Below are 10,747 nucleotides of genomic sequence, written 5' to 3' on the forward strand. Positions count from 1 at the left end.
TGTTAAGATACTACTGCACTGTTGGAGCTAGAAACACAAGCATTTCGCTACACCAGCAATAACATCTGCTAAATATGTGCACGTGACCAATAAGATTTGATTTGTAACCTTTGTGTAGCAGACTGAAGCCCTGCAGCCGGCAGTGTCCTGTAGAGCTGGGGGATCTTGCGGGTGATGAGAGGTCCCAGAGAGTCTTTCAGCTTATTGTAGTTCCTCTCCATTTCCTTGTGGTACTCTTTCTGGTCTTGACCAATCAGAGTCTTGTTCTTCCTCAGGGCATCCTCACACCTGCAGGAGAGGAATGCACACACAGACACACACGCACACACACACGCGCACGCACACGCACGGGGAGTCAAAGTCTGTTCACTGAGTTATTGAAATGTGTGTGTGTGCATGCGTGTCAGACTGTAGAGTCCATGTACAGGCTTTGTAAGGTGTTATCACCTCTTAGTGAAGTCTTTAAAGCAGAGGCGTAGTTTGTTGTGATGACGGTACAGCTTGGGGTCATCAGGAATGTCAGAGAGAAAGACCTGGGCCACCTCCAGAGGGCCCTGAGCGCGAGAGCGAGAGAGACAGTTACGTACACGATCCAGCATGTCAAACACACAAAGGGATATTAAACAACACACAGTACCTGGTTGACAGTGGTGCCCACGGAGCCCTGCAGCACCATCTGCAGCATCTTGGCGTCGGCAGGCTCCTGGTGGGTAGCGAAGGCCAGCTCCTGGGTCTTCTTCTGCATGTCCTCTATAGCCACCTCCATGGGCACCAGGATGATCTGGAGAGAAGAGGGGACAGTGACATGATCACGAGCACTGCCTCACTGCTAGTGGATTAAGATAGTGTTATGTACTGTAAAGCTCTATGAGCACCTGGAAAAACACTGATAAATATAAATAATTTCACTGTTCACAGTGTTCACCATGTTTCACACTAGTCCTACATGTACACAGTGACCCACCTCCTCTTTGTGGATGACGTTGACGCGTGTCTTGATGTAGGGGAAAGCGTGGGACGTGGTGAGGATGGACTTGCGTTTGTACTGCTCGTGCAGGTCCCCGTGGGCGCGCCCGTCCAGGGTGAAGGGGGTGCAGTACATGAAGGTGCGCAGGTTGTAGTTCTTGTCGAAGTAGGTGATCCTCTCCTTCAGCTCGTAGGTGTCGAAGAAGGGCTCCACATAGGTGATCTGGAGGTAGGCCTGACAGACATAGATATAAAACACATATATAAGCACTGGAGGTAGGCCTGAGAGCCACGCAGATATACAACACATAGATCCGTACTAATGGTCATTCCTCACATCCCCAAGTAAAAACTAAAACACAAACCTTCAGTAATTTCACTTTCTGAGACTTTGGGCCTTTTACCTTATTGGGGTCCAGCTTGTTCTTGTCCACATGGTTGGAGTCCTTGATAATCTCCACCACATCATCTCCAAACCGCTCAGCATAGAACTCCTGAACAAGATGAGAGAGTCATTCAAAAAGACTGGTATCAGCTTATAACACACAACTCTGCAATGATCCAGTGAGTTTCAGAAAGGATCACTGATGTCTTTGGGTGCTATATAAATGATTATTAACATCCTCCTCGTTATTCTCCTCTGACCGTACCTCTAATCTGTAGGAGATCTCAGCCAGCTTGGTGATAGAGGGCTCCTTGTACACAAACTCCTGCTCATCCAGGTCCCCAAAGCGACAGCCGTAGAAGCCCACCCGGAAGTAGGTCCCAAACATCCTCTACACACTATAGAGAGGGGCATGGAAGACAGAGAGGGGGGGGGGGAAGAACAGGAAAACAGAAAACAGAGATTACTTTCAGAGTCACTTAGTCTAAATTGTCCTAAATTGACATGTTACAACCAGGGCTCTAAAGTGCCACCACAAGTGACAACATATTTTGCTGTGCAATTTGGCGTTTTAATTTGGGACTGCCTTTGTAAAGTATTCAGACCCCTTGACTTTTTCCACATTTTGTTACATTACAGCCTTATTCTAACCAGGTAGGCAAGTTGAGAACAAGTTCTCATTTACAATTGCGACCTGGCCAAGGTAAAGCAAAGCAGTTCGACCTGTACAACAACACAGAGTTACATATAGAGTAAAACAAACAGACAGTCAAAAATACAGTAGAAAATAAGTCTATATACAATTCTTGTATGACGGTACAAGCTTGGCACAGCTGTATTAGGGGAGTTTCTCCCATTCTTCTCTGCAGATCCTCTCAAGCTCTGTCAGTTTGGATGGGGAGCGTCGCAGCACAGATATTTTCAGGTCTCTCCAGAGATGTTCAACCAGGTTCAAGTCCGGGTCACTCAAGGACATTGAGACTTTTCTCGAATCCACTCCTGCGTTGTCTTGGCTGTGTGCTTATGATCGTGGCCTGTTTAAAGGTGAACCTTAACCCCAGTCTAAGGTCCTGAGCGCTCTGGAGCAGGTTTTCATCAAAGAGCTCTCTGTACTTTGCTCTGTTCATCTTTCCTTCGATCATAGTCTCCCCAGTCCCTGCAGCTGAAAAATCCCCACGGCATGATGTTTCCACCACCATGCTTCACCGTATGGATGGTGCCAGGTTTCCTCCAGACGTGATGCTTGGCATTCAGCCCAAATAGTTCAATCTTGGTTTCATCAGACCAGAGAATCTTGTTTATCATGGTCTGAGAGTCTTCAGGTGCCCTTCCGCAAACTCCAAGCAGGCGGTCATGTGGATTTTACTAAGGTGTGGCTTCCATCTGGCCACTCTACAATAAAGTGGCGTGCTGCAGAGATGGTTGACCTTCTGGAAGGTTCTCCCATCTCCACAGAGGAACTCTGGAGCTCTGTTAGAGTGACCATCGGGTTCTTGGTCACCTCCCTGATCAAGGCCCTTCTCCCCCTAATGCTCAGTTTGGCAGGGCGGCCAGTTCTAAGAAGAATATTGGTGTTTCCAAACTTCTTCCATTTAAGAATGATGGAGGCCACGGTGTTCTTGGGGACCTTCAATACTGCAGAACTGTTTTGGTACCCTTCCCCAGATCTGTGCCTCGACACAATCCTCTCTCGGAGCTCTACAGACAATTCCTTCGACCTCTTGGCTTGGTTTTTATTCTGACCTGCACTGTCAACTGTGGGACCTTATATAGACAGGTGTGTGCCTTTCCAAATCATGTCCAATCAATTGAATTTACCCCAGGTGGACTCCAATCAGGTTGTAGAAACATCAATGATGATCAATAGAAACAGGATGCATTTGAACTCAATTTCAAGTCTCATAGCAAAGGGTTTGAATACTTATGTGAATAAGGCATCTGTTTTGTATTTTGTATAAATTAGCAAACATTTCTAAAAAACAGTTTTCACTTTGTCATTGTGTGTGTAGATTGCGGAGGATTTTAGAATAAGGCTGTAACTTAACAAAATGTGGAAAAACTGAAGGGGTCTGAATCATTTCTGAAGGAAGTGTATTAATTAGTATTTTATTTAAAAAAATCAGATAATTTTTTCAATAATAATTTTTGTAATGACAAGGCTTTGCTGTACCATTGTTCCCAAGCACATATTCATTAGCATCATGCTTGCACCCCTAATACAGCGACAACTGCTTGTTTCTAACCCATATCACTGAGATGTCTTGCATGTTCTCATCAAACTTGACACTCTTAAAGAGACGGTGTACAATTTTCAATGCAATGCATCTCGGTCAGAAAAGTGCTTTTACACAATGTAGAAACCTAATATTCCACAAATTACTTTTTAAATTCAATGAAAAGTATTTGGTTTCAATTTGTCTGGAAATAAATAAATAAATAATAAACATATTTAAAGGGTTACATATACATTTCTAGGGCACAACATGTGCTTCAGAAGTAGACAGAATTCATATAGTCTCTCTCAATACAAAAAATAAGAATAATTAAATCATATTTTCTGCTGCTTGTACATTTTTTAAGTTGGGAACATCGATGCTACCAATTACATTTTTTAATTTAGAGCCCCAGTTAAAACATTGAAACCATATGCTACCACAGCAACCACTAAATACGCCCCAGAGAGTTGGAGCCAGTCAATCTTGTGCAACTGTTTTACACAACTATGTATTGGTTAAGTGTGTCAAAGTGTGAATGCAATACTGTGGTTAGAATAAGTGTTGGGGAGAGTTTTATAACATTTCACTTACCAGTTAGGAAACATCATCCAGAAAGGACAGGAAAGGCAGGGAAACCACAGGAAAGAGAAATCAAATATTATTGTTTAAATGCATTTATAAATTGGGTGGTTTGAGCCCTGAATGCTGATTGGCTGACAGCTGTAGTATATCAGACCGTATACCATGGGTGACAAAACATGCATTTTTACTGCTTTAATTACGTTGGTAACCAGATTATAATAGCAATAAGGCATCTCCGAGTTTGTGGTATATGGACAATGTACCACGGCTAAGGGCTGTACCCAGGCACTCTGCTTTGCATCGCGCATTAGAACAGCCCTTAGCCATGGTACAGTTGAAGTCGGAAGTTTACATACACTTAGGTTGGAGTCATGAAAACTCGTTTTTCAACCACTCCACAAATTTCTTGTTAACAAACTATAGTTTTGGCAAGTCGGTTAGGACATCTACTTTGTGCATGACACAAGTCATTTTTCAACAATTGTTTACAAACAGATTATTTCACTTATAATTCACTGTATCACAATTCCAGTGGGTCAGAAGTTTACATACAGTCGTGGCCAAATGTTGAGAATGACACAAATATTTATTTCCACAAAGTTTGCTGCTTCAGTGTCTTTAGATATGTCAGATGTTACTATGGAATACTGAAGTATAATTACAAGCATTTCATAAGTGTCAAAGGCTTTTATTGACAAGGTGCACCATCATGCTGGAAAAGGCATTGTTCGTCACCAAACTGTTCCTGGATGGTTGGGAGAACACACGGACACTGACTCAACTCCAGCCACTTTAATAATGGGAATTGATGGGAAATGATGTAAATATATCACTAGCCACTTTAAACAATGCTACCTTATATAATGTTACTTACCCTACATTATTCATCTCATATGCATACGTATATACTGTACTCTATATCATCGACTGTATCCTTATGTAATACATGTATCACTAGCCACTTTAACTATGCCACTTTGTTTACATACTCATCTCATATGTATATACTGTACTCGATACAATCTACTGTATCTGCCTATGCTGCTCTGTACCATCACTCATTCATATATCCTTATGTACATATTCTTTATCCCCTCACACTGTGTACAAGACAGTAGTTTTGGAATTGTTAGTTAGATTACTTGTTGGTTATTACTGCATTGTCGGAACTAGAAGCACAAGCATTTCGCTACACTCGCATTAACATCTGCTAACCATGTGTATGTGACAAATAAAATTTGATTTTGATTTGAAGTTGCTCACGGAGGATGTGTTGGTACCATTCTTTATTCATGGCTGTGTTCTTAGGCAAAATTGTGAGTGAGCCCACACCCTTGGCTGAGAAGCAACCCCACACATGAATGGTCTTAGGATGCTTTACTGTTGGCATGACACAGGACTGATGGTAGCGCTCACCTTGTCTTCTCCGGACAAGCTTTTTTCCGGATGCCCCAAACAATCGGAAAGGTGATTCATCAGAGAAAATGACTTTACCCCAGTCCTCAGCAGTCCAATCCCTGTACCTTTTGCAGAATATCATTCTGTCCCTGATGTTTTTCCTGGAGAGAAGTGGCTTCTTTGCTGCCCTTCTTGACACCAGGCCATCCTCCAAAAGTATTTGCCTAACTGTGCATGCAGATGCACTCACACCTGCCTGCTGCCATTCCTGAGCAAGCTTTGTACTGGTGGTGCCCCGATCCCGCAGCTGAATCAACTTTAGGAGACGGTCCTGGTGCTTGCTGGACTTTCTTGGGCGCCCTGAAGCCTTCTTCACAACAATTAAACCGCTCTCCTTGAAGTTCTTGATGATCCGATAAATGGTTGATTTAGGTGCAATCTTACTGGCAGTAATATCCTTGCTTGTGAAGCCCTTTTTGTGCAAAGCAATGATGACGGCACATGTTTCCTTGAGGTAACCATGGTTGACAGATGAAGAACAATGATTCCAAGCACCACCCTCCTTTTGAAGCTTCCAGTCTGTTATTCGAACTCAATCAGCATGACAGAGTGATCTCCAGCCTTGTCCTAGTCAACACTCACACCCGTGTTAACGAGAGAATCACTGACATGATGTCAGCTGGTCCTTTTGTGGCAGGGCTGAAATGCAGTAGAAATGTTTTTTGGGGATTCAGTTCATTTGCATGGCAAAGAGGGACTTTGCAATTAATTGCAATTCATCTGATCACTCTTCATAACATCTTGGAGTATACGCAAATTGCCATCATACAAACTGAGGCAGCAGACTTTGTGAAAATTAATACTCATGTCATTCTCAAAACTTTTGACATCATGAGAAAATCAAAAGAAATCAGCCAAGACCTCAGATATTTTTTTTTAGACCTCCACAAGTCTGGTTCATCCTTGGGAGAAATGTCCAAATTCCTGAAGGTACCATGTTCATCTGTACAAACAATAGTACGCAAGTATAAACACCATGGGACCACGCAGCCGACATACCGCTCAGGAAGGAGACGCGTTCTGTCTCCTAGAGATGAATGTACATTGGAGTGAAAAGTGCTAATCAATCCCAGAACAACAGCAAAGGACCCTGTGAAGATGCTGGAGGAAACAGGTACAAAAGTATCTATATCCACAATAAAACGAGTTCTATATCAACATTACCTGAAAGGCTGCTCAGCAAGGAATAAGCCACTGCTCCAAAACCGCCATAAAAAATCCAGACTACGATTTGCATTCGCACATGAGGACAAATATCGTACTTTTTGGAGAAATGTCCTCTGGTCTGATGAAACAAAAATAGAACAGTTTGGCCATAGTGACCATTGTTATGTTTGGAGGAAAAAGGGGGAGGCTTGCAAGCTGAAGAACACCATCCCAACCGTGAAGCACGGGGGTGGCAGCATCATGTTATGGGGTGCTTTGCTGCAGGAGGGACTAGTGCACTTAACAAAATAGAAGACATCATGAGGAAGGAACATTATGTGGATATATTGAAGTAACATCTCAAGACATCAGTCAGGAAGTTAAAGCTTGGTCGCAAATGGGTCTTCCAAATGGACAATGACCCCAAGCATACATCCAACGTTGTGGCAAAATTGCTTAAGGACAACAAAGTCAAGGTATTGGAGTGGCCATCACAAAGCCCTGACCTCAATCCCATAGAACATTTGTTGGATGAACTGAAGAAGTGTGTGTGAGCAAGGAGGCCTAGGAAACCTGACTCAGTTGCACCAGCTCTGTCAGGAGGAATGGGCCAAAATTCACCCAACTTATTGTGGGAAGCTTGTGGAAGTTAAAGGCAAAGCTCCCAAATACTAATTGAATGTATGTAAACTTATGACTCACTGAGAATGTGATGAAATAAATAAAAGCTGAAATGAATCACTCGCTCTACTTCTGACATTTCACATTCTTAAAATAAAGTGGTGATCCTAACTGACTGAAAACAGGGAATGTTTACTCGGATTAAATGTCAGGAATTGTGAAAAACTGAGTTAAAATGTATTTGACTAAGGTGTATGTAAACTTCCGACTTCAACTGTACATCGGCCATATACCACACCCCCGCGTGCCTTATTGCTTAAATAAACTCAATGTCCGTTAAGTTACACAAACAAACAGCATATTTACATTTACTTTACCTCCCATCCAGAACTCTGGTTGTAGATTTTGTTAAAGGTGTCCTGCAACTTTCCATGGACAGTAGCCAGCTTCTTGAAGTCTCTGTTGGCCTCGTGGACCGGGAGTAGGATCTTATACACCTCGTTGATGGCCTCATACATGGAAGCCTGCAGGGGAGATACAGTATGAAACAGTGAGAGGACAGTGAGAAGTCTACCTACAGCATACTACAATTCATATATACATGACCAAAACCTGGTTTTCTCAATGTGAACATATAGCGCTGTCTATTTACTAGGTGGTAAGGCATTCTGATGTGTAGGGCGCCCACTCAAAGAGAGAGATTCAAAAGTTATTCATCACGTATTTAAGGACATCTCAATGTAAAGAAGATCTGAGTAATACCATGTGGAAGGAGGTTGCAGCTTGCTCCAGCAGCCCCACCAGCCCCAACTCGCTGAAGTACTTCCCCGCACAGATACCCTCCTCCTCCGGGGACAGGATGTCATCAGACACCGCTGACTCCTCCAGAACATTAGACGAGATGTGCTACAGCAGGTAAGGGACATAGCAGTCAGGAAAAAACTCAGCTAAGGTTTTGAGGTATACTATAATGGACAGGAAAACACACACTCCTGACCTGGAAGGTGACACAGCCAATGGGCAGGTAGCGGCAGTCCTCCAGCATGTTGAGGTACTCTGCCACCAGGGCGGCGCTGTGCACCAGGCAGTGGGCTGCCTCCGCGTGGTTCCCTCTCTCCGAGTGCTTCCCCGCCATGTTCTGCAGCCACGTCAGGCGCAGGTCAGGGGAGTTCTGGTAGCCCTTAGCAATCCTGAGGGGGGGAGAAAGGAGGTGGGGAGGGAGAAAGACAGAAAATAAAGGCGGTACATAGCTAATGCAATCCCAAGCCGAGGCGGCAGGTAGCCTAGTGGTTAGAGTGCTGGGCCAGTAACCCGAAAGGTTGCTGGATCAAATCCCCGAGCTGACAAGGTAAAAATCTGTCGTTCTGCCCCTGAGCAAGGCAGTTAACCCACTGTTCCACGGGCGCCGAAGACGTGGATGTCGATTAAGGCAGCCCCCCGCACCTCTCTGATTCAGAGGGATTGGGTTAAATGCGGAAGACACATTTCAGTTGAAGGCATTGGTATCCCCCTTTCACAATGGATTTCTCTTTACTCAGTTTGTGGATGTGAATGTGTTTGAGAGAAAGTGGTTGTGCCGATGAGACAGCTGTTGTATGTGTAATACCTGTACATGAGATCAATGAGCATCTCAGGGTCCTGCTGGTGCTCCTTCATCTTGACTGTGTCAGTCAGAATCATGTGCAGATTGAAGACCAGATCCTGGACCTGTTCTGGGAACGGGGAGTCCCGTAGCTCCAGGTCCTCCTCTGCGTAGGTCAGGATGGTTTTTAGGGAACGTCGGAGGTGCTCCTCGTTGAAGTTCTGAGATGTCCCCACCAGGGAGGACAGGGACATGGTGACCTGCATCTTCACCCGGGCAAAGTTCTACACCAGAGAGAGGATGAGTCAATACTCAAGACTACAGAAGGGATGTGACCAATACAGAATTCCACAACATGTCAGTTGATGGTGTTGAGACTGAACTGGAACCATCTTTACTTCTATTCTTATTGTTGTTGCATCGTTGACAGGTGAACCTGCAAGTAAGCATTTCATTATAACGCATACACCACCTGTATCCTGTGCACAGGACAAATATACTGGATTTGATTTGTATTATTGTGGTTAGAGCTTAGCCTGGAAATCCAAACTGAATTCACGCTTCATTTCACTATTGGTTCACTTCAAAACAGGTAAACGGAGTGTGAATGCAGTTTGTCTTTCCAGGCTATGATGAGCTTCTGTATGAGTGAGACTCACGTTGCCGATCTCAAAGTTCTGCCTCATCAGCAGGTAGAGGGAGGCGGAGGCTTGACTCCGAACAGAGCCCACACTGCTGCTGCAGTGGCGGAGCAGACGCAGACACAGGTCAGCACACAGCTCTGTGTCCTCCTCAAACAGCATCTCTGGGAACTACACACACACAAAGACATGTAACTTTGTGTGTGTAACTAACATACGGGCACACACACACACACACACACACACACACACACACACCTTGAAGACCAGTCCCCTCTGTGTAGTGAAGCAGTGCTGCAGGAAGAGGGCACTCTGACTCCCTGCCATGCTGTGGAGGAGGACCCTCAACACCCCGCCCAAAACACTCTCCTTCAGCTCTGACATCAGCACCGTCTTCACTATGATCTCCAGCGTGTCCAGGACGACCAGAGAGGCTTCAGTGGCCAGGTTTCCATCCACCACGGACTCCTGCTCCGTCTCCGCCTTAGTTCTGCAACGAAACAGGGTTTGCAATCACTCAAGACACACACAAATCCGTACAAACTTCACTATACAATGTGCCTACACAAATACTGAACACAGACCGTTGATGACAAGTTCTATCGAGTCATTGGTCTACCTCGGCATTAATCTGTGCATATGGCGGGGACCTACTTGTCGACTCGGTCGGTGTTCTGTCTCCAGTGAGTGACGTTCTTCCTCCATCTGACATTCTCATTGCCATATGGACTCCGCTCTGAACAAAAACAAAGCATAAGGACACTTGTAACAACCCCAAAGGAACATTACATGTAGAAAATCTCATAAACTATGATGGCCCATCTGGTGCTGGTACCTCTGCAGCGACGGACCATCTCCTGTCGGGCTCCGATGGTTCCCAGAATGGCCTCCTCTAGACGAGCCTTCATGTCCTGAGACTTCTTAAACGTCAGGCTGTTGATACGCTCCAGAGCCTTCTTCCCCTGGGACAACCAGTCAGAGATGGAACAGTCAGAACAGTTATAATAGGAGGTATTCAGGTATGAGAGTCCAACAGGGGTAACATGTGAAGGACTAGAGGTACAGCGGTCTGATCAGCGAGGGGGGACAGAAGTGGTGCCTACCTTGTACTCGAAGCAGGACACTGAGAGGTGCAGCAGGTCTGATCAGC

The 10,747-nt window shown here is 44.7% G+C and overlaps 1 protein-coding gene across 8 annotated transcripts in view; it reads right to left on the minus strand.

Annotated features, from left to right (window-relative positions):
- LOC110538430 (dedicator of cytokinesis protein 7) overlaps positions 1-10,747 on the minus strand; it is a 43,989-nt gene that overhangs the window by 5,182 nt on the left and 28,060 nt on the right. For all 8 annotated transcript variants that reach the window (XM_090193385.1, XM_036938362.2, XM_036938365.2 and 5 more), the window contains 14 exons: positions 10,433-10,559; positions 10,252-10,333; positions 9,856-10,087; positions 9,616-9,768; positions 8,981-9,240; positions 8,372-8,564; positions 8,137-8,280; positions 7,752-7,898; positions 1,617-1,742; positions 1,371-1,460; positions 965-1,201; positions 638-781; positions 448-554; positions 109-288 (listed from right to left, as the gene is read on the minus strand). In XM_090193385.1, the coding sequence (XP_090049511.1) occupies positions 109-288; positions 448-554; positions 638-781; positions 965-1,201; positions 1,371-1,460; positions 1,617-1,742; positions 7,752-7,898; positions 8,137-8,280; positions 8,372-8,564; positions 8,981-9,240; positions 9,616-9,768; positions 9,856-10,087; positions 10,252-10,333; positions 10,433-10,559 (2,222 nt within the window). The remainder of the gene's footprint in view (positions 1-108; positions 289-447; positions 555-637; positions 782-964; positions 1,202-1,370; positions 1,461-1,616; positions 1,743-7,751; positions 7,899-8,136; positions 8,281-8,371; positions 8,565-8,980; positions 9,241-9,615; positions 9,769-9,855; positions 10,088-10,251; positions 10,334-10,432; positions 10,560-10,747) is intronic.

The sequence above is a fragment of the Oncorhynchus mykiss genome, chromosome 12 (genome assembly GCF_057628025.1).
Source record: "Oncorhynchus mykiss isolate SJ-2025 chromosome 12, ASM5762802v1, whole genome shotgun sequence".
NCBI lineage: Eukaryota > Metazoa > Chordata > Actinopteri > Salmoniformes > Salmonidae > Oncorhynchus > Oncorhynchus mykiss.